The sequence below is a fragment of the Erithacus rubecula genome, assembly GCF_903797595.1.
Source record: "Erithacus rubecula genome assembly, chromosome: 5".
Classification (NCBI taxonomy): Eukaryota; Metazoa; Chordata; class Aves; order Passeriformes; family Muscicapidae; genus Erithacus; species Erithacus rubecula.
Genome location: NC_136687.1, coordinates 10432644 through 10457959, shown reverse-complemented (window position 1 = coordinate 10457959; position 25316 = coordinate 10432644). Strand labels below are relative to the sequence as shown.

Here is a 25316-nt window from a genome sequence, read left to right as displayed (position 1 = left end):
CCAAGCCAAACAATTCTGTGATTCTTTGAGTAAAATGCTTTGACATGCCCAGATGTTGAATAGATAGCTATAAAATAGATATAAAGACTTATCACAAAAACCTGGCAGTGGATAATAAGGAAGCATTTAACACAGACTACTACAGCCATCTGCATCTCATCATAGACTGCATCACAACCCAGCAAAAAAAAAAAGATCTAGTCATCTTCCTGTCCACTAATGATACACACAGAAAATTTATCAATTATCTGTGTACCAAACTGTGACCTGTTCATGTCAGTCAGATGAAAAGATAGGCATATTCTTCAATTATTTCCTGTATGGTACAAATTAAACAGGAAAACTATTGAGACCTTTCATTAGCCTCCCAGCAAATACATGTCTTTCAAAACAATTACAGTCAAAAGAAAAATAATCTACAGACCAATTTTGCAAGGCTGAACACCAGAGGCATCCATTCTTTAAATCTAATATTCTTTTTGCACAGACTTTAGACAACAAATTCCAAGATGTATGTAACTCACAAATTGAGCCTGACCTCTTACTGATGGTTCAGTCTGTGGTTGGTACAGGACCTCCTCAGAGACATGGACATTCACAGGGGCCAAATTACCAGCCAATCTGATCAAGTATTCAGATTCTCAGAATCCAGATTCTCCCTTAAGTACTCAGTGCACTAGGAAAAAGCCACTGGATTTGCTCTCTGGGCACAACAACAAAATAAGGATAAAGCACAGCATTTGAAGGTGGAGGCAGCAAACAGCTGCAGCCCAACAAGGAGCACAAAAGAGCCAGAAAGATACACACAGAAACATCCCCCCTGTCTGGGCAAAAGAAAAGACAGCTTTGAATTTTCCCAATTCCATATCTATACTATACAAAAATCAAAATTGTAATAGTCAGTGCAACTGGATTAATATTCAACCAACGTCATGCTCAGATAAGACATGTAAAACCTCCCCTTAATCAGTCCTTATTTTTAGATGTTATGGAAAAATCCATACTCTACTGGATATCAAAGTCTTAAAATGTGAACTAACAATACCACACCAAAAATATCTTTAATTTGGGAGCATTCTGTTTATGAAAGTTATGTCCCTGTATTGCAGGAAAGACATGTAGGAGATAGAATATTTTCCTACCTAAAACAAAAAAGCAAGGAGAAGTTCTGACCTCAGAAAGTAGCCAGGTGGCAGTGAGATTTCTTTCTCATTCCAACAGCTAGCTGAGATATCAGAGCAGATATAGAAACCTAATTATTAACTATCATTTAGAACAGCACTTACTGATCTATTTTTCCCTTTGGATAAGATGTTACCTTATAAACAAAATCTAGGCTTTGTTAGAACATAGTCTGTTTTCATTTTATAATTGTTGAGCATAAAAACTATGACTATGTGTCAAAAATGAAGTTTTGATTTACATTTGCACTTTCACATGTGTAGTAAAACCAAATAAAATTGTGTTGCTGACAATCCCATTGTTTTGCTACTGAAGGCAAATTTGTGAATCTCAGGAGAGGCTAAGTTTCCCACCAAGCTGCAGACTCGTAAGAAGCTGTCAACACCAAATGCCAGAGCCACATCAGAAGTCTCTTTTAATTCATTTTTTTAAGAGCACTGGTGAAAAGATAGTCCACAAGAGTGGGGACAAATTGTAGTGTCACAACTACCCAAAAAAGCAACAGAATCAAGAGTCAAATGACATCAAAAACGGTTAGTATACATGACTGTACCTTGGTCTATCATTTGGAAGATATAATTTATCAGTGCAAGCAGTGCAGCTTGTCTACTATATTTAGGGCTAAACCCAGATGGATTCAGTCAAGGAAATCTGAGGATTCTAGATGCCACCAGAGTCGCCTTGCGCACAAGCTTCCTTATAGCTTTCCCTAAAAAACAAAGAAATTCAAGACAAAAATGGTGAAAACTTTCCTCATCTAAGGATAATTTTTCAAGCAGGAACATAACTGCTGACCCTGTAAGCAAGCAAGCACCTTGTTCTCCCAATCACTTTCAACAATAGAAAATACTTCCTCAGTGGACATTCCCAGACTTAGAAAAGTGAGCTACAAACTGTGGCCCAGATCTTTCCAGCTCCTGTATTCACCTACATCAGTCCAATTAGCTGAGACTCAAGAACTTCCTCTCTCATACACCAAAAGAAGTAGAAAGTAACTTTAGAATTACCAGCTCTGATCTAAGTCACTGAAATTATTAAGTACCTTGAAAATTCCTTAATGTGAAACCCACTGTATAGCTGTTGAAAGGATTCAGCTCAGATTAATCCATTTACCCTCCATCAACAGTCCAACACAATGCCTGTTGAAGCAGTTTCAAGAAGCATTAGCTTCTTCAGTCAATAAAATTTAAAATGGAGCCCACAAAATCACTCTACAGGATCTAGAGAACAGGTGCTCTTTCCCTTTTAAAGGCAGGATCTTCCTAATGAAAAAGAAAAAAAGTTGTAAGGAAAATCACACAAGCATGTAAATAAAATGCCATATTTCATCAAAATAAACTGCATTTCCATCATCTGAATATAAGGAGAGGAAATTAAGCAACCAGATTTTATATTAATATTGGTATTCAAACTGAAGCAGTCTGAAGTAGCAGCCTCATTCCAGGTCTGTGTAGCATCAAAGAGAAAAACCTTATGGACCCATGAAGAGATATCTTCTCCATTTAATTCACATCTTTCATTTTTCAAAAGCTTTTCTTTTCTAAGTGTTACATCAGAAAGGAAATACATGCAAGTACTGAGTAGGAAAAAAGAATGTTTATTATACATTCCAGGTTGATTTCTATGGTTATTTACACATGCTTATATTCAAATTTGAAGAGCTTTGAAAGTCAGAAAGATGAAGTGCTGTATCAAAACAGTTACTTTGATTAAGGCATTTGTCATTATGTGACTCTAGTCCAGAGAGCAGCAATCCACTCAAGTTAGTTACTCAGGTGTGTATTTGCAGGCACCATGCTCTCATGAGAGAGTTTTCTTTCTACTCATATTTGCAGCTTTAAAAGCAGTACTTTCAATAAACACTCAACCTGAATCAAGCCCACAGTATTCCTTTGGTGGAAATGAGGCAAGTTCTCTGGGTATGTAGACATCACATTTTTAAGCAGTGCAGAACTATCAGCCTGTGTCTGCAACGTGTGAATTGTTAGCAAAGCAACATGGAGTGAGCCATGGCTTTGAACAACCAACCAGAGAACAGAGTTTTCTTTATGAACCAAATTTAAGGACACTTTCCATCTCTCACATTGCACTTCCCTTAAAATGGCAGAGCTCTACTAATTGAAATTACACTCTTTATGACTTGCCTCACAAGCTGGGTGGCAAGTAGACAAGAGGAATTATTAGCCAAGGGTAATTTCTAAGTGAAGTCATATAGGAGTATACTATTTACTTTATACTAATAACAATAGGGATGACCCAAAAAGCAACCAAAATCAATATATTGCATAAATGTTTTTGAAAAAGTAATGAAATGCAAGGGACACTGCAGAAATCGCTTTCAAAAGCTCAAATATTCTTGTCTGCTTTCTGACTCAATAATTTTAGATGCTCAAGACTTTTTAGATTATATAATCAATTTTTCTTGAATCAAAACCAAATTATTTCTAGATCATTTGTGCCACACTGGAAGAACTAATCTTAGTATTTATTTACAGCAAACAATTATACAAAAACTCAGAAAAGTCATATTTCTGTTATTTCTCTGAGAGCCATTTGTTTTCCACATTTATATTTCAAACCATCATCCCTTAACACAGTCACTATATCCCTGATACCAAATGAAAATACAGACCAGGGACAATAATTGTCACTTAAATACCGGCAGTGTGCTTATGAACATTTTGATTTCATAATCACCTTCAGGATGTCTTCTATGGTGTTCTAATATCCAGCATGGTTATAAACCAGCCTTACTTCTCATAAGTGCCCTCCATGCATTTTAAATACATGCCACCAAAAGGCTATGTCCAAGGAAAACAAACTCTCAATCTTTGCTCTTCCTTCTGTATCTACACATTAATTTATAGTCAAAAAATCAATATAAATTGTCCCATGTTAGAATGCAGAAGTATCTGCCATACTCCAATGCTATCATGCTATAATGACTGCTGGTCATTTGTATGTGTCTTGCAACTTTGCATATAGTTCTTTATAGTTAGCATATAATTCTTTAAAAAACACTGATAACTTATAAAAAGCTCATGTAACAATAAAAATTGCAACTGAAAATATCCCAAGATAAAATATCAGTGAACTCTGTCACTAAAATCACATTTTTAAAAAGAGGGGATGCTTAAAAACCATCCCCTGGATGTGTGGTTTTTATGTATTCATACATCCAATGCCAACAAACAAATGTGAAACACCATATGTGTTAATTTGACCTTCCAAACCCATAAACTCAGCATATATTTGTTGATCCACACAGACATTTCTAGGGTTTTCATTTGACTCAAAAAACATTAGGAGATTGTCCCACAAATATTTTTTAAAGCATAGATTTGACATAAAGAAAAATTAATAATGAACCTAAAAAGACTTTAGCCTGTTTAGCTACACAGTGAATGGGGAACAATCCATGTTCTATTTATTAGAATAGAAGAATCCCAGTGCAATGAATTAATACTTACTCTGGATTGTAAGCAATGAAGAGTTCTATTCTTCCTTTTAGTTTGCTGTGGCACAACTGATTTAAGCTCAGCTGGTTTTCACTTTGTTTTGGTTTTGCTTTGGAGGTTTTGTCTTGGGAGTTGGATTTTTCATTGTCTGTTGAGCTGATGTAAACCTTTATCTTGGTCTCTTGCAAAGTCATGTACCACATGCTTAGAAGAAACCTGTGTTTTCTGAGCACCATTATGGTTTCACCATTCTGCTTTACTATTCTGGTGGCTGCACAATGGGGTTTACCTGGGTGTCCAGTGACAGTGGGGAATTCAAACACTGAAACTGAGCTATCACAGGTGTCTACAAGCTCATGGTCTCTACCAGCATCACTTAAACTCTCTCCAAGATTCAACTTCATCACTTAGGTATTATTCTTAGTCAAACCCCTGATAAGTAGGAGGTGGTTTTGTTCACAGCAAGAGCAGAGATGTCATTATTCACTGCCACCACTTTACTCCACAGTGGGACATTATTACCTGCACACAGAAATGAAGGGATAGCATGTAAGGCTCTGGGAGAGCAAACAAAAGCTCTCATGACACATGTGGGAGGAAAAGGCAAAGGCTTCTTCAGAATATCCTGCTATCCACAGAGAAAGGACTGTGCCCCTCTATTGTACAGAGAACACAGGAAAAAACATAAGAAACATTCCTAGAAGAAATCCCTTTTCTACCTAGTTATTTCCATGTTCAAATGTGTTTCCACATACTCATCAGATGCACTGTCTAAATCTTGATGGACTTTTAGTATGTAGCACCATCTCTTATAAATGTCATTTCTAAACTGAAATCTAAAACTTTAATTTGTGATACAGACAAGAGTTCAGCAGTAAGTTGCTTTGTATAAAACAAGCTCTGTTTTCTGTTTGTCCTGCTGATGCAATAGCAGCCTGGGTGGGTAGGAGAACTACCTTACCTTCAAGTCAAGAAGTTTAAAACCTTCAAAAGACCAGTCAAAGTCCACCTTCCTTTTTTCAATAGTTCAACTATCAGAATATCTCTCTCCCTAGCTTGTCTTTCTTTTATCCTTGTAGCACTGCCAGCTACATGTCAGCATCACTAGAACTTTAAAATCCTTATAGATTATCTAGCAGTTGTCCAGAATTTTCTGATTAGCCAAACAGCAACACTAAAATTGAACAGAAAATCAGCAGTCTGTTAATTGTCTGTGAGCAAATAATACCCTGTCAGCAACATACTACCATTTAGTAACACCATCATAAACAATCTAACATGGATACAGATTTTTAAAAACCAATAGTTTTTTAGCTATGAACTACTGATACCTTTGGGTGATAAAACAATATAGAAAAATTAGTTCTGTCATTCAATTTTTACCATCTTCTTGGAAAAGAACAAGTGCCTTTTACAACCATTACTAGCATTATTTACACATCTCAATATATACCATAGACAGTGATATATTCTTGAAACTCAAATTCTGCCATTCTCCCAACCTCTCTAGATTCTTCAATCCAAAAAAACCTGCTCTTTTGATACAGCTCTAGCCTATGTGACCAATTTCTTTTTCTGGGCTGAATCATTACAAAAGCCAGCTGATTGGTTAAAAATAAAAAAAGAATGCTGAATACCATAGCAACTGGATTTCAGTCTTGCTAACATGCAGGAAGGATTTTTCACTTGAACAAGAGCTACAAGTGAAAACACCAGGCCAAAATCAGATCTCACATAATATCAACAACCCAACAGAAACACAGAAATTACTTGACCCCTCCCCAGTCTGCTCTGTGGAATGTCTTTTGTGCAGCAGCAAATCTTCAGGCTCTTACTAAAATACAGTTCAAACAGCAAATTAAAATGTGTGTCATGGTATTGATTCTACATATACATCAATACATGGCAGAATCTTTGCCAAAACAAAAAGGATTAAATGTTGAAAAATCCAGTAAAGGAAGCAGAACAATAACAGAGCTTGATCTTCAGTTTTAATTAATAGTCATATCACCCCATAACTAAAGGGTTTAAAAATTTCTAAAGAAACACCTCTAAATACAACAATTTTAGTGATTTAGTAATCACTTTTAGGAACACATCAAAGAAGTCACTTAATGTCAATACCCTCTAGGAATTGCATCAAATCCATAAGGAATACATTTGAAGCAGCATATTACTTCAAGAATATGTGTTCAGAGCAAGGTTTTGGCAGGGGGTGGGCTCTGTGGGAAGAGACCAGAAGCTGCCCTATGTTGGGCAGACCCACTGCTGTCCCAAGCTGAGCCCACAAGTGACACTGGTGGCATCTCTGAGATAATATATTTAGGAAAGGGCAAAAAACCTGTTTGGCAGCTGTGAGAGAGAAATAAGAAAACATGAAAGAACCAGCCCTGCAGATGCCAAGGTCACTGAAGAAAGAAGGGGGAAAGTTTCTGCAGATTCCAGAGCAGAATTTCCATTGCAGCCATGGAGAAGGCTGTGACAATGCAGGTTGCCCTTCTGCAGCTGATGGAAGACCACAGTGGAGCAAATATCCACCCTGTAGCACATGGAGAACACCAAACCAGAGCATGAGGAGATGTTCTGAGGGAGCTGCAGCCCATGGAGAGCCCAGGCTGGAGCAGGCTCCTGGCAGGAGCCATGGCCCATACAGGATGCCCACAGAGAAGCAGATTTTCAGGCAAGAACTGCAGCCTGTAGGAGCAGCACGTTCCTGAGGGACTGTACCCCAAGGAAATAATTCCTAATGAAGCAGTGGGAAAGCACCTGTGTTGAAAAAGTTCATGAGGGGCTGTATTCCTTGAGTGGGACCTCATGGTGGAGGATGGGAAGAGCATAAGGAAAAGATGAAATGTTATAGCCTAAGTCATTCCCCATTCCTCCTGCTCTGTTCAGGAGTGGCAGAAGATGGCAGGAAATTAGGAAGGAAGGAGGAAAGTAGAGCCTAGGACAAGAGAGGGGTGAGAGAAAAGTTTTAGGTTTATTTTTATCACTAACTTTCTGTATCTTTAATTAGCAATAAATTAATCTTTCTCTAGTCCAACATGTTTTGCCTGTGGCAGTAATTGGTGAGGGATGTCCTCTCCTTATGCTTCCATCTCACTTTCTTTCCTTGTGCTGCTGCAGAGGGGGAGTGAGAAAGCAGCTTGAGGGGCACCTGGCAGCCAGCCAAGGTCACTCCTCTACAGAGTTCTTGAATTTGGGGAAAAGAACAAATGTCTCCTCAGCAACTTAAGCTATGAAATCTTTGCTTTGAAGCAGAGGTACCCATCTGTTCCAGGTTAGCTGTAATAGGTGTTTTCTGCATTGCACAGTGAAGAATCACAGCTCTGTCTCCTCTTCATCCTTGTTTAGGGTGGTTTTACTCAGGAGACTCCATTTGCCTGCACTGGATGCTCACAGTTTGGCTTTACAGGCCAGTGGAAATGTCAGCTCTGTTCCTCTCTGTGCATCATTTAGGAGGTATTCAAAACCTCCTATGAAGTACTATCAAGTGAAGAAAAGATACAATACCCACAGCAGTGCTTTAATATTAGGGTTAATTTTTAAACCAAATCAGAGTTAAATCCATAGCTCCACAGTATCAAATTTATTTACTTGCTCTACAAGCATAATTTCTGGGCTTTTTCTGGCATTATGGAGTGTTACACTATACACCCACACCTAGGAAAATTCATGTATTTCTTTTGCCATTAAAATGAGGGGAAGAGCCTTACTTTGAATTCTTGATAATAGTGGCCTTGTTTTCCATCAAGTAATAATGAACTATGGGGTATTATACTTGGTAATATGTTTTCTGTATCTGAAAATGGCAAAAAAATATTTAAGCTCTTTTGACCCACAAATTCATGCAGTCTTAAAGGGACTTCATGTTCCCAAGAAACTGCTACATCAGAGATCACAGACCTTGAATTAACACAATATACTTTGTTTTGGGAGGTGATTCCATGATACTGATAAATTGTTTAACATGTTCAGTACACATTGAAAATGGGCACGCTTCTGTTTTGTCTCAGATCTCTGATGTATCATAACTTAGATGTGAAATCAGACTAATTTTAATTATATATCTGTGCTTGATCTGTACACATCAAGATATGTCTGCATTTATTATATATATATATATATATGATGGATACAGACTTTGTTAAACACTCTCTCCAAAAGCATGCCTTTTATCTTCCAAAAGGTACTTACTTTCAAAGTCACACTTTTGTGTACGTCACATTCTACAAAACAGTGAAAAATTGCTAATTTGGTTCCACAAACAGTTGTCAAAAGTAGAAATAAGTAAAATCAGGAAAAAGAGAGTACAAGAAACTTAGCAAAGCTACATTCAAAGTTTTAGTTGCCCTAGTATTTAAAATATGCAAATTTCCAATACTTCCCTTGCTCATCAGGTAAGAATAGTTGATCTGCTGATTACCAGAGAGTGATCACTCTGATACATTTTTTATACTTTTGGAACAGGATTTTATGGTTAGCTTGTTTTGATTTACCTTTATTTTGTTTACAAGGGATGAAGCAAGGAATTTTTTTTTCAATTGAGCAGCTACCCAGGAATTCACATCACCTGCTTTCTGAAAAAATATGAAGTGGTACTCTGTGGTTACTATTATTTATGTAAACACACTTTTTCCAAGAAAGAACTATACATAAATGGTTGTTGAAGATACTGTCATGCTCCTGGAAGTATGGCCCTAGCACATGCAAGATCAGATTTTGTTCTCATGACAGTATTCTATTCAATTTATGTCAATAACAATCTATTCTGTTCCCTGAAACTGTAAATTTTCTCTCAAGAGTTTACAATCTTAAGTCAGAATCCAGAATGCAGAGGACAAGCCAGAAAATTGGTTATTCATTCTGCATACTTAAATGTACATTCTCACTCTTGCCTATATAAATTAGAAAACTGTGGATTAAGGGCAGTAATTTATAACAAAAAAAGTCAAACTCATGGAGGACTGGAATACAGAACTGTCAGTGACCTGAGCTCTGAAACAATTCCTCCATGCTCAAATTGGCAAGAAATCCATGAAAAGGATGCAGCAGAGATCTGGTGACTGAAACACACAATGATAAGGCCTAAGAGTAACTATGAGAACAATGCTTTGGAAACAACTGTTTCCAAAACTTTGGGAGAGGGGAACACAAATAGCTCAGAATGTCAAAGACAATGCCAAGATTCTGTTACCCTTCATTTGCCTAGCAGAAAGGCATCATTTGAGCCTAAATATTTCCACTGTTCTTATTACAATTTATTATGACGAAATAATTATTTAATAGGAATATCAGAAATTTTTAAACTAACTTTAACCACCAGTTTCTTTATTAAAAAAAAAAAAAAAGTAAACTTTAGGAATATATATCTGCATGTCAGCCCAACTAATGGGTGTCTGGAAGCAACTCATTCATGTGAAGGAAACTCAGTGGTAACACTGTGGAAACTGCTTCTCCTACTAAACAGCACTGCTGATACATCAAGGGCACAGGGAAAAATTACAGAACTATTAAACACAAAGGAAGGCATCTTAGCACAAGCACAGTACATTCATACACAAAATAATCTCCATGATCACAATTCAGTGACAGAAAAACATCTAAACCATTAAACAGATGTGCAGCATGCTGAGTCTCATGGTATTACAACCTTTTAATGTAGAGCCTCATTCTTTCCTGTAATATTTAGATTTCTGAGTTCAACAGTGAGTTGACCTAGGCAGTTCAAGGTGTTCTGCAAACTAAAGATGTTTGCTTGGTTAGTCTCAGAAGCAGCTGTGTTAAACCAGTAATTTAAAACAGACAAGTCTATCCAAACACCTTGTCAAAGATCTCCTGCATTATGCACAAAATCAGCAGCCCTGCAGAAATATGCAATATTACTCTCTCTGAGAAGTTTTTCACCCTGCTATGAAAATTATACAGGCAATGAAGTGAGTTAATTTGCCAAAGGACACCTGTCAAATCTGTGGCTAAATAAGAACAAAGACTCTTTATTTTAGAACAGTCTATATCTACACATGGGTCACAAGTATAGCAGACAGAATCAGTATCACTTCCTTCAGTTTTCTGTAGTGCAGTTAAAAAATACAACTGAAACAGTGTGTGCAATACAGTTAGTGTGGGAGACACAGAAAAAGGAGAAACAAAGAAAGAAAAAGGCTTTATTTTATTGTCTGTATTCAGGGTTTGTGTTATCTCTGGAACATCTCAGACTAAATAACAACACTCACAACATGGACTGTCTATATGTACCACTTCCTCTAAGAGACAGTTGTTTTGAAAAACTTTTATTCACTGCTAGTAAAGTGACAAAATACAATCAATGAGCTGTATACACCTTTCTCACATTTGCTTTTTGTAAATTCCAAGGTCCATTTTCATAAGGGATTCCTGTAATCAGCCATCTGGGATGAAAATAAAAATAAGTGACAGGTATCCCTACCTCCCAGTCCATCTCCAGAATCAACCTCACAGATGCTCTCCCCCTCCATATTGTCTTTAGGATGCAGCAGAGAGTAATATCTTCCTCAAATGATTTGCTCAGGCTCCAGAAGGAAGCTGAATCCACCCACTCTGCAGCCAGCAGGTGATATCTTTCAAATAAAAACATAAAAACACAGCTATTGAGCCACCTCTGGTATACAACAAATTCATTTAATTTCTTAAATTTCTCCCTTAAACACTCAACTTTTCAAGACTTTGTGTTAGTTCTACATCCAACATTGCAGCTCCTTATATCAATACAGTCTCCTTCATGGGTATCTGAGTTTCTTTTCCTTTGTAAATTCAGTGGTGATTCACAGTCCAAACCCTCCACCCAATATAAAGAGGTTACATCAGTCCAAATTGCAGGACTCCATTAAGGTGGAATAACAGATTCCTGCTCATTCACATGGCCTGACAGGACTAGGAGCAATATATTATATACCCACATGATTGCTCTCCTCTGGCACACTGAGAGTACTTTTACAATCAACTACACTGAAACTGCAGACTGAAAACACACAGCTCATGTGGGCTCACCTCCTTACAACTCCTAGGGTTATTTCAAGTATAGGTGGAGAGAGAGGATCTCAGTTTAGCAATGGATTTGATTTGCAGATGAGTATAAAGAAGGAAAGTGTAAAGATGGGTGTAGACAAAAGAATAAACCCATTTCATGTTTTATTTAAGAGAAGGACAATAAGGGAGCAAAATTTCTTTTCCTTAAATTGAGCCTAAATAGCTGATTGTTTTGCTATTACTATCCTGTGTAGCCAGTTTTTAGCAGCACCTTCTCTTTCTCAATAAAACAGAAGTAACTGTCAATTAATTAAAATAAGTACTAAAGAGTCAGGAAACATCTTCACATTAGTGCCTTTGAGAGGCAAAACCAGAGAAAAACAATCAGAACAACATGGAGTTACTAGATTAGTTTTACAGCAAGTGGAGAACTATGATGTGTTAGATGCTCATAAACTAGACAGCAAAGCAAGAATGAGCTCAAATACTCATCTAAGATTTGCAGTATGATTGTATTAAAACAAAGGAAAACAAAAACCAAAAATGCATCTGCAAAGAGTTCTCTGCCACAAACAAACTCAGACAGGCCAAGCACAGAAAACACAATGAGAGAACAGTAACCAAGTATATGAATGATGTGACACATAAAACTGTTCAGGTATCATTAGGAACTTTGAGCTAGTCATGGAACAATGTGTTAACTGTTTCCTTGCCAGTTACAAATGAGCAAATAACAACTAATTTCTATTTGCAAGTCTGTGGCCTTCGCTTTTGCTTTTCCATGTCACTAGGAAAGTATTCATGCTGTTCCATGCAACTGTGCCTTATTGAAGGTATGGAAAAGGGGGGGAAAATGTTTTATTCACATGAATTTCCCTATATTCAACATGAATTCCCTTATTCAACTTCCTATCACAAGAAAACAATAAATACTATAAACAATTCTGCATTCAGACATCAGGAAAAAGAAAATAAATTGTTCAAGTACTATGTCATTTTTTTGATAAAAAGAAGACCATACCTAGAAGTCTCACACCAGAAGAACTCTATTTCTTCAGCTTCTTCAAGCATCTGTCTCAGCATCTGCATGTTTTTGTTGATTTTCTGCTGGTTGAGCCAGGGTAGGGGTATGCCATGTAACAGAACATGCATGGCACTGCAAAACACTGAGCAGAATTCCAGTGGAGTGGAAGTTGTGTAGTACAGTCATCTTGCACTGCTGATGCCTCTTCTTAAACTTGAATCAGCAATTCAAGGTGCTCTTCTAAACCCACCTGCACATTTTTCAGAAGGTGGGCTACTGCAGTTTGCCAAAGAGCAGAGACTCAGAAAGGATCCACCATAATGCTGATTTTTAGTGATGAAGTATCCATTGTAAAAATGTGGTAAAAAAAAAAATCCACACTCCTTATTTAAAAAAATATTAACATACTTATCAAATAAATAAATGGAAACAACAGTGTAGTATCAAGCTCTGGCTGTGTATTTACACCTGGAATTTGTATGCTCCAAATGCTGATTTAGATACTAAGAAGAACATTAACAATCATAATTCCTGTTTATAAAAGCAAATGCCCTCAAGCAATAAATATTGGATTGCCATGATCAAAGTTCTACTGTCAATGTCACAGGATTTAGTACTCTTTTTCTAGACAAATAGGTCAGATGAACAACTAATTGCAATTTTAAAAAGTCAACCACAGCCCTTCAAATGCAAGAACTTTTCTTGCAAATTTGCTTTTGGAAAGGTCATCTTATTCTGCTTAGATCAGCGTTTTTATGATGAATGCTCCTACACAGCAATACAGAAACAAGTTTGTATAAAGTAACTGACATTGTGCACTGTCCAGAAACTAAACATTACATTTTTTCCTTGGCCTTATGCCTGCATATGTGGAGAAAAAATAATCTGTGCCCAGCATAAATGCCTCCTTCTACATCTACTTAGACACAGCTGTTGCACAACCTAATGTGTTCACTTGTCTGTAAACAAAAATGTGTGTCCTTATGAAAAATCCATCAAGTGTCTTATCCATTTTTTTGTCTTATACTGATTAACTAAATGAAGTCTGTATGCCTTTATGAAAACCTGTAGATGTAGAAAGGACTAAATTTCAAGACAGTTAATGCATAAGGGTTGATTACTAAAATTAAACATCAGCACTGAAAAATACAAGCATTTCAGTGCAAGTCTACTAAGACAGTAACTGGAACCAAAATCTCTGCTGCCTAGTTAGAAAATTACTATTATTATTCTTACAGAAAACTGAGATTAAAAGAAGATAAGCAAAAGAAAACCTGCCTTACATAATTTATTATTTTGTATACATTTCATTGTGAAACTAATTAATTGTTCTTTATTACATGCTTGCTGTCTCTTCCCACTTGGCATCTGCACCAATATTGCTATTACTAGCATTTCACTCACAGCTGAACCTTTTGGGGGGTGGGGGGGGGAAGGCACTGTTAGTAGACAAAACCCCCTCTTCTGCTCTCTGGCTATGAAAACTTTTAATTAAAAACTGAAAGCAAAAGGATGCAACAGTACTAAAATACAGAGCTGCTTAAATGCAGTCACAGCAATGGAGTAAGCACAGAGGTGGAATTCTTAGTAAAGAACTGCTTCATGCTTGGCTGTGTCTTTATCCCTTATACAAGATAGAGAGAAACCTGAAATGTTTCACATCAACCTTTCCACAAAGGAAAAATTCCACAGGTAGAGAGGCAGAAAAGCACAGAAGAGTCAGGTATTAGTAAAGTTGTTTTAAAACAGAATACAGCAACAAGATTGATACTTTTAGTTTGATACAGAGCATTTGAAACCTACATTACAGGACTCTTTTGGTCACATAGTTTCATTGTTTGGAAGTTTCTTGAAAATCTTGTTCATTCAAATCCTTCTCCCTACTAAGATCATACAGTGTGTCCCATTTTCCACCATCAAAACAGAATAGAGCCAGACATGACCCAACCATCATTTAGTGCTGCCATCTGGTCCTTGATGAAATTGCTATTATGGTAGGGAAAAAATCCAATGAATATGTTACTTAAGTCTTAGGGAAGATATTTCTGGTGTTGGGGGAACTCTCAGCAAGACCAGTTGTTCACAACTTCTACCTCAGTGTTCTTCACAACCATCTCTGCCAGAGCAAGGCAGCAGGCAGTAGAAAGATGAAATCAGAAATCCAAAATTATTTGCATGATTTATATTTTTTTTCTCAGAGTGGTAAAAAAAGCCTCAGTGCTGTTTTAACCCAAGCCAAGGAGTTATATTGCCAAGCAGATGTGCAGAAGAAAGAGCAATAGATAATTACTGTAATTAGTCCCCTTCTTCAGACCAGAGCCTGGCTCCAAGTGCTGTACAGTGGGGTGCAGAGAAATTGCATATGCATCCAAGAAAGCCCAATCAAATGTAAATGACTGCAGTCCCTTGATCTCTTTGAAATGATGTGGTTTGCCCTCCGGCTGCAGATATTGGATTTTGCAGCATTAATCCCCACTAATGTAATGTAATACTACCACTGGAGTACATGTACATTTTGATAACAACATATGAAGAAGCACAAATTGTGTTACAAAAATCAGAGTATGATAAGAATATTTATATTTGCTCACATTAAACCTTCAGGGAACTTGACAAGTTTAATTCTCCAATTAAAGTCAGAAAGACCACACTTTTCTACATTTCAAATCAAGTGCTGAGATAACGAACATGCCAGAATTAAAATGCAAAGACTCAAGTCACAAAATCACAGAATCTTTGAATGATATTGCTTGGAAGATTATCTAGTCCAATTATCTTGGGACCTTGAAGGTCATCTAGTTCCAACTACTTGCCATGACAAGGAATACCTTCTACTAGACCAGGTTGCTCAGGGCCCTATTCCTGTATGCTGGATATATATCCTGTATTCCTGTCTTTGCTTCCAAGGTGCACCTTTTCAAACAGAATTTTTCACAACTGATTCCTACACAAGCCCAAATTTCTAGGCTTTCACTAGACAGACATTGCTCAGGTGTACATAGTTAACTCCTGCCCATATATCTTGGAGGGTGGTGCCATATCTGCTTTTGGAAAGGTTATGCTTCTCTAAGTTTACCATTAATTTGATCTACAATGAATTATCAGTAACCTCTCTTTAGCAGTCCTGTGTCTCTGCAGGCAGCCAACTTCACATAAGGAGTCCTGCTAAGCTAGTTATTTTTGGTTTCTCTTTATTTCACTCATTTGCCGTAGGAATTTATTCAAAGTTAATGAATCAGTCCAAAATTCTTCATACATATTTCAGTGTTTTTTAAAAAAAGATATCTACATTTTAGAAATGGGCATAAATTTTGCATTCAGTCAGGCATGACCATGCTTGAGTTGTCCTGCAGTAATACAATAACAACAATCCTTCCTGACTACCAGACTTGATAATTGTAATTCCTTCCTAACAAGGCTTTCCAAGAAAGTCTGAGTTGAATTGATTCACTGTATTTCACCACAAAGCTGCAATTTTTGAAATATCTCCATATGGAAATCTCAATGAAGTCAAAAGGAAGTTTGTTATAGATACAGGTATTTTAAAAACTGACAATATCCTCACTTTCCAATACATTAAAATAAGCTGCCACTCAGAAATTTGCAAAATATGGTCAAGTGCTAAGCCGTATGCTGGGAACAGCCATGAAAGGAAATCTCAGTATTCTAATCCTGCAAAATACAGTTCAGGGAGGGAATAGAGACCATTACCAACAGATGAACCTCACAACTTCATTCCTCAAAAGTATCCATCTGAATTGGCAAGAGGAGTGATTTCTGAGGTACTTCATTTCCAGACATATTTTCCTTAATAAAGTTTATATTTCAAACCCTTACCTGTTTTATTCACCAAACTGTTTTACTGCTCCCATCACAGAGTACCTCACTTTCACATTTACATTGTGACCACTGTGAGAAAGTTATTTCATGCACTAATGTGCAATTCAGCTATTGTTTTAGCAGAACTGAGTACCACAAAACCTCTGCCACACTACTCCCTTGTGGGCCAGTGCCATAAGGTACAGTGTGGGCTGTGCACTGCAAAACAACTCCCATCAAGCTAACACAGCATTCTCTGTTATCTTAGAAAAATCATCTTGCAATTTGGTTCCTCTGCTAAGAGCAGAAACAGTAGAGACCAAGCTAGTAATTTTTAATGCCACCTGATGATGCTGATAGTGATCTGGGAACAAACTGCATATTATTGTATCTCTTCTACGCTTAGTAATTCAATAACAGAGGGCAGGATATTACATCAGAAGTATTTTCTTCAAAGATGTGTCTAAGAAGCCAATTTCTCCAACTTGAGATTTACTGTGTAGTCAGTAGAAACCTGTGTATTGCTGCAAAGATTCAAGAAAGAGTGAATTTGACATTTACACAAGTTGATTGCTGCATACAGATTAACTCTACTACTGTTACCAACACAAAGCACATCTTAAAAGCACAATCCAACATGACAACTCACAAAGAAAATAATAAAAAGACCCTCAGAACACATTTCCTTGATAAGGTGAATTTTCAGTTCAATCTAAATATAGTCTTCAGTTTAAAAAAAATGTTTCATATTAGAGACAATGCTAATAAAACAGCAGGATTTTTCTATTTCTTGTAAGATTGTCTGTTTTCAAAGAAGAAAAGCTATGTTCCATTTTGAAACCCACATTCCTACTGCAATTAGCAATGTCTCCAGAAGCATATAGTAAAAAAAAGGGCTAATCAAGATATTGATCAAAACATGATTTGATGGAAACTGTACAGGAAATCTGAATTAAAAAGATAAAGTAATAACAAGAAAGAATAAGTGAAATAAAAAACCCACTGTCTTTATTATTGGCATAGTTTTACCTAGCAGTTTGCAGCACAAAACCAATTTGCTTTCCTTAAGTTTTAGCTGAAGGTTTAAATGAAGCATGCAATATATACAGAGCATTTTCTCATTTGTTTTAACATTAAATTTCAAGACAGTGTTGAAAAGCTGAATTTATACCCAGCTGTAGTTTTTATAACCAACCAAGAGAAATTTACTTTATATGCTAGAGCAACTGAGGAAATCAATTCTTAATCTATGACCTTGCTTACCACAGCTTGAAGTCTTGCAATAAATAAATGCCTTGAGCCACACATAAGAAACATTTGGTGAATGAGACAAATAACACAAATCTATATGTGTATATACAGTATTAGAAAGGTCATATAAAATACAATATAGGCTTTTTTCTTGCTCTAACACAACAATGTTTGAAAGGCAAGATCTGGTAATTGCCTGCATTAATATCCAGATGGTGAACAGTCACTAGAACGTATTTTCTTTTCAAATTACAATGTGCATCCTTTTAAACAACTTCTTTTGGCCCATCTTTTTGTGTGTGTGTGTGTGTGGAAAATGCTAGAATGCTTAGAAATCCCTGAAAATATCTATTTTCTTTGTCCTAGCACATGAAAAGTCTCTCTAAAGCACATTTAAGCTTCCTTGTGAACATTGTGAAGTATTTCATCACTAACAACAGGAAAACAAATGCCAGAGCTCATGTGTTAACCTCCACTTAGCCACAATTACCCTCTTTTATAAGCTGAATCTCTCAAATCCTCACCTCATATGTTATCACTTATTTCTCACTAGAGTATATGCTAAAATAAAAAAAGAACTACAGAAATGTCTCCTTATTAATGTTGCACCATTAAAATTCACAAAAAAAAATTCTGTAAACAAATCTGTACCTCCTTAAAAACACACCTTCCATTCTTGATGTATTTGATTTTAAAATCAAGTAGAACAACATAGAGCTAGTTCAGCTAATTTTCCTCTCTTGATTGTCTCCTTTCTGAAACACTGAAATTCAAATGTGACTGTGACTGACAGTCCTTTTGAGATTAGCATGGCATTATTAGTCTGCACAGCAGGTGACCAAAGTAACTGCTGGAAAGGTTTCCCTTATTTTAACCCTAAAGGATGTAATCTAATATGAAAAGAAAGAATTTTAAGGCTCACTACTACCCTTGAATTGGAATTGTACAAAGAAACCAAAGCAAAAAGAAGACTTGTTTTCTTTAAGTAAGAGTCACAGGCAAAGTGGATCATTAGGTGCTTTCTAATGTTACATTTCCACAGATCCTGTAACACTTGATATTCAGAAGAAAAGTTAAACTTACACTGAAATTATCAAGCTCATTCTACTTCATTCTACCTGTGAGAATAGGCACACCCAACTAAGATCCACAAAACAGCTCAGGAGACTTCTGCACTTCTATCCTCAGTGTAAGGATTTATTACAAATATGATATCAAGTACACATTGTTCAGAAGTGATGCCTGGAAACAGAGAAACTTTCCAGAGGAACACAGTTGTTTTCATACTGAAAATTAAGCTGTGTTTGACCCTACCCCAGAAGAGACTACTCTTACCAACAGCTGAAGAAGAGCAGGAGGAGATACAATCTCACAGTACAATCTCATGCATGCTTTTCCCAAAACCACGAATTTTTGCTGGGCAATGACCTTTTTAATGCCTAGCTGGAGTGAGACATTCCAGATTGAAGCCCCCCAGGTAACAGCACTGTTCTACAGATATAAAAGCACATCCAGTTCTCAACTTCCCAAATACTCAGCGAGTGACACAAACCAGAGCTGTCCATGGTGGTTCAGGGAATGGCAGCTGTGAGCAGGGGCAGAGGGGAAGCTGCAGGAGAGGGGAAGCACACACAGCCCTCCTGGGCAGCCACCAGCTGGACACCTGCAGCCCCCTGAGCTGGGACCCCAGCACCAAGCACAGGGACCCCCAGACCCTGCCCAGCTCCACCTGCCATGACCATGGGCACTGTAAATCCCTGGACACAGCACAGGCTTAAAGGCAGGTTGTTCTAACTGCAGGAGAGTTGCTCGGTGCATTAATTTGTGTTGGCAGAAACTACTTCCCCACTAACAAAGCAACAAATTTACATTACAATGTGAAGCTGTTTATAACCAGTGACCCTTACAAAACAAGTTAAGATTTAATATTTGTGAAACAAAGCAAAGAATTCACTGGTGGCTTTGTATCAGCATAAATGACTAATTACTTTAATCAGGAAGCTCAAAAGATAATGAACTTGATTTATTATAAACACAAGGACTTGCCCTCTTATAAAAATTACTTGCTCTGCAGTTCAGGACACATATTGATTTATGACACTACTTGTAATTCTCTTCGTTTTAAATTTAATAATGGGTGAAAATGAATTAAAAGTAAACTGGAAAAATACACATTCCCAAAATAATTTTACTCAATTCCACAGCAATATTCATACATTATGTATATCCAGTATTTCATTAACAGTAAGAATACAAGAACTCTTTTGAAAAACATGCAGTGAGTAAAAGATTCATTTGGTCAAGATTACAAAAAGAGTGAATACTTTTGGCTTTCTCCTACATGACCCCTCATTTTTAGTGATACCTGACATTTGTTGCTTAGACCAGCTGAACTCAATTCAAATCCAGTTTTGCTAGGAATAACTGAGAGAGTCATAAAAAATCTCTGAGGATAGATTAAGAATCAATTATGGCTTAGAATGCCATCAGAGAGAGAGAGGGAGGGAGACTGAGTCTGCCTAGAATGTGGTAGTAGACAAGAAAATAACATCTTTGCAGAAAAGCCACTTTGGAGAGCACTTTACTCTGTCCTGACCCCTGCATCACCAGCCCTTTACCTCACTAAAGGGCCATTTGTGGACAGAGAGAACACTTAGGGCATGTCAGGTCCCCATGACAAGGCTTATAGATTTACTACATTGCATCTAAATTACATAACACAGTGACAAATTTTCCTGTACATATCTCTTAAATAAACATAAAAACCTTCATGTCAAAATCCATTCACACTAAAAATACTTAGGACTCTGACACCCATGTGAAGCCCTGTAAGTGTCTCCAAAGAGGATGACTACCATGACTACTATTCTCTTTCTGCACATTTATGTTGTAGATTTTTGAGGAACTCTCATGCATTTCTATAAATTTTGCTAAAATGCTTCATAGCTCACTGGTAACTAGCAAAGTTCTCTGGCTTAAGTTTTTTGGAGTAATCACTGGAGTGCCAGGATATTCAAGGACACTGTCATACAACTGAGTATAAGTACAGTTGCTGTGTTATTGTAGAGATAATTTTTATTATTGAATTGTTATTTGCAGAAAATAGTGACAAAGGGCAGTGTGAGAATATTTTAAATGTGAAGAATGTTTTCAGAGGCTGTATGATCAACTTGATCTACATTCCACTCTGGAGCTCAGATAAAACAAACCAGACTCCTCAGGGCATTGCAACAAATGGATTACCACAAAATAAAGACACTTGGCAGCCAGGTTCCTATTACAGCTGCTTCTTGTGCTGACCAGTCATCATGACCTCATGTTCCCCCTCATGACCTCATGTTTTAATATTTTCTCACACTGTCTCTTTCTTGTCTCATACTTAACACTACATTGCTCTGGGCAGAAACCACCTCCCTCTGTGTTTGTGGAGCCAGCTGTGCCTAGTGACTCAGTGCTATCACAGTTTAAATAACAGGAAAAATATGCATCTGATCCTGATTTAGGGAAGAATGAATAACACAGTTAAAATCTCTGCATTATCAAAGTCCTTGGAAATTTTTATTCTTGAGGTTAGGGTTTTCATGGTTGGTACAAAGGTGTTTGAAGAACCTTTTTCAAAGAAGAAAAGTTTAGCCACACATCAGTTCTGATACCTTGCAATTATTACCATAACCATAACAAATGCAAGTAAGAGGAGCATTTTCACAAGTAATTCAGTCAAATAATCTCTTATCTTCAGCATTTCTTCCAAGCCTGGTCACAGAGAGAGGAAGTCCCAGAATTCAGACTGGAATTCTGCAGTTTGAAGGATACTCATCACAAAATACTAAAAGACACCTGCTATGATCCAGGGGCACACAGGGGACTGACCCCTGCTGTATTCTGTTACCACTCATGGTGACCAGATACCAAACCCCACTGGTGCAAAGCTGCAGAAAACCACCTGCTACTGCAGCAATTACAGTACAGACCAGAAAGTATGGGATACATACCAATGAAAGACAGTTTCATCAGGCTTGAGTAGCCCAGGTAGTTCTGATATCCTGTGGGAAGTCTGAGAGATACTTATCCAATCTCACACTACAATTGTGGTTGTCTGAAACTGCATACATAATTTTTAAGGACAAATGTTGAAGATACTTTATTTTCTTTGTTGGATTTTTAGCTCACATAAATGCCTTACAAACAAAGGTGCCCTCATTCTGTGAAGTGAACCATCTGGAGTTCTTTTTTTTTAATCCACAGTGTTAGAGGTCAGGCAGAGAACAAGTGCTCAGGGGAGGATTTGGAACAGCTAAAATGGAAGGAGAAATACAAATTCAAAATGAATTAATACAAAACAGGAATTCTCATCCTCAAAATGAAGTTTCATTATTTCACACAAAAATAAGCCATTAATTATTAAATACATATTTGCTGGTTAAATCTGGGTCAATGTGCTGATTTTGGCTGGGGTAGTTTTTTTTTCACAGTGGCTATTATGAGGCTGTATTTTGGATTTGTGCTGAACACAGGGTTGATAATATAGAGATGTTTCTGTTATCGCTGAGCAGCACTTACACAGAGGCAGGGCTTTTTTTGCTTTTGGTACATGACTGGCAAGGATGTGGGGGGTGCATGGGAAGTTGAGGGGAGACACAACCAGAACAGGTGACCCAAACTGGCCCAAGGGATATCCCAGACCATGAGACATCATGCTCAGTATATAAAGTGGGGAGAAAAAGGAGGAAGGGGGGACATTTGGAGTGATTATTTTTCTCTTCCCAAATCACTGTTACATGTTTCACTGTTACTGCTCACCTGGAGATGGCTGAACACCTGCCTGCCCATGGGAGGCAGTGAATTAATTCCTCATCTTGCTTTGCTTGTGTGTGTGGCCTTTGCTTTTCCTATTAAGCTGCATTTATCCCAGCCCATGAGTTTTCTAGATTTTACTCTTTGATTTCCTGCTGGTGGGGGAGTGAGCAAGCAGCTGCCAGAGGGGGTGAAAGCACAGCAGTTCTACACAGAACTACTATGGCAATGAGAGTGATGCTACAGAGCAACATTTACTGTCATCCTGAAGATCATCCCAACCTGCAAAATTGTCTTAATTGTGCTTTTTTCAGAAGGAAAAGTTTAGAACAAAAAAATTATGTAAAGCTTATATTTTAAAAGGTACTTCTGTTGTTGCAGCATTAAGACTGGAAACTAACTCTCCCAAGCATTTATTTTGTAATATTTAATTTCATATTTGGTTATGTTTGACAACTCTCATGGGGAGCTAAACATTCTGCTCTGCCACTACTGTGATTTCTGAGACAAAAAATATGGAATAACTTTGAAAATGATAGATCAGGTTCACTGGCAGGCTTGTTCTGCTGAGCTCAGCAAGAGGGAAAGGCAGCCTGGTATCAGTCACTCCTAGGGGCTATTCTGACTTGCACTTGCTGGCAAAAGTCCTTCAAGGACCATCTGCCAGCAAGAACAGTGGGGGGAGGGAATCATTCATGTGCACACCCAGGTACTGCCAAGTCCTTCCTTACTCTCAAAAACTTCAAACAGTGAAAGCTACCACAAGCAATATTTAAGATGTCAGTATGTCAGTTTTTTCTTCTGTGGAGTCCTCAAAATAGAAGTACTTCACTACAAGAGACAAAGAGAGGCTACATAGAAAGAGAAGAAAAAAACTGAACAGATAAAATAATTTATCTTTTATAAATTTACTTTTTATAAATATCTTCAAAAAAATATTATTGTCATCACAGAGTAATGGTCAGCATTATCAAGCACTGCAGGATAACTATACTGAAAAGATACATCTCAAAAGGCTTATTGGAAAGGCAGGGGGACACATCAAATGTACACAACAGATGTTTGAACACTAAGCTCATATCCTCAAAATTGCTGATATAGGTCTATTTATTTAACTTATTTCTATAAAAGCACACAACAATCCCAGAGCACTCAAAATAGAAGTGCATTGCAGAGCTGCTTATGTTCCAATAACAGAACCTTCTGTTTCCCTCCATCAGATTTAAAGAGGCAGATCAAAGAGAAAACATTTAAAATTAAATGCAAAACCTTATTCTGATTCGAGAAAAAAACAATGCAAATATATATATACATATATCCTGTATATATATGTATATATATGCATACTGCAAAGTTAGAGATTAATTGGCTTAACCTGTCCTGCTATGTGTACCCATTCCATGCTCCCAGTTTTAGTTTTTCTTGAAGGCATCAGCTTGTATAGGAGGGCAACAGCTGTTCAGCTCTTGGCATGATTAGGATTTTCTCCCTCTGTGGTATTGGATAAAGAGTAGGGTGAACAGGATTGTGAATGAGCAAACCCTACAGTTTTACTATTAAAGCCTTTTCTTCCTTCCCACCATGCATCTCTGTCTCTATCCCACCATTCATCACATACCTTTAAGTGACATCTAACATTTAGATTATACTGGGTCTTAGACACAGCCCATGGAAACATTCACTTGAAATTACCAATAGTGACTTCAGTGAAATGTTTAGTTTCATACCGCAGTGCTCTCTGCCCTCTAGCACAGTACCAGATCTCTTCAAAGAGATCAACAACAGATGTTTTTCCCTATCATCAAATCTTCAGTTTATGTTTCATGTTTACTTGGCTCATGGAAAGAAAGAAATAATAAAAAGGCATACTTGGCTGTCCAGATAAGGCACAGTCTAACTGGTGACACATTGTCTGTAGACAATGTAAAACAAGTTTTCTTCTGCAGGGAATATTCTAAGCTAACCTGTAAGTCCCAGTAGATCTCCTTGCTGGCACCATATATAAATCTCTCCAGGATGGAAGAGGCTTTAGGTTTGTTTTATGATAGCTTTTCCTGATTTGTTGGTATCAGACACTCCTCCGCTCCCATTTCCATGCAGTTCTACAGCCAACAGCCTGAAACATCAGTTCAGCTGTTTATTTTGCACACTGATACTACAAAACTGATCCTGTGAACAGTGGAGATGTTTTCTGTATCTAACATTAACACAGTAGCAGTGTCTTCATTCATGTCCTATTCCTGTGAAGGGCAGCCAAGGACAGGATCAATGTGTGGAATATAACACAGCCTCATCTCTAAGCACTTTCAGCACACAGACCAAGCTAATAGCATCAGCAAAAGAGTATAAATATTAGGAAGAAAAATACCATCATTAGGAAGGTACTAATGATCTCTATCAGTGTGAAACCAGCAGCACCACAGAATGAAAAATGTTATTACTTGCAGGCAAAGCTCAACTCGACGTGCTTCCCAGCTTCCTTCACTTTGTGAAGGGCCCAGCTCAAAATCAGCAAGAGATCTGCTCAGAATTTGTGTCAGATTCCAGTCCAAGTTACAAGAAAACACACACTTGCAGTATCCCCAGCAAAGGAGATTACTCCATACAAGAAATCCCTACACACTTACTGACATGTTGAAGGGTAGAAGCAGCAAGTTCCTAGTGCACTTGTCACAGTCACTGCAAAACCAGGAAAGGCCAAGTATACAGGTCATAACATCAGTTTTACTTCTGCACAAACATTTAGCCAAGAGGATATTTTATAGGGAGGGAGATGCAGA

At 37.4% G+C, this 25316-nt stretch overlaps 1 protein-coding gene across 5 annotated transcripts in view; it reads right to left on the bottom strand.

The window, feature by feature from the left end:
* PPP2R2C (protein phosphatase 2 regulatory subunit Bgamma) overlaps positions 1-25316 on the bottom strand; it is a 191432-nt gene that overhangs the window by 82895 nt on the left and 83221 nt on the right. For 2 of the 5 annotated variants that reach the window (XM_079306405.1, XM_079306404.1), the window contains exon 3: positions 1736-1891. The exons of 2 other annotated variants lie outside the window; for them this stretch is intronic. In XM_079306405.1, coding sequence (XP_079162531.1) covers positions 1736-1748 — 13 coding nt within the window. In that variant the 5' untranslated portion in view covers positions 1749-1891. Of the gene's footprint in view, positions 1-1735; positions 1892-11088; positions 11240-12669; positions 12851-25316 lie in introns of those variants that run through there. One more of the 5 variants, XM_079306403.1, reaches the window with a different exon arrangement.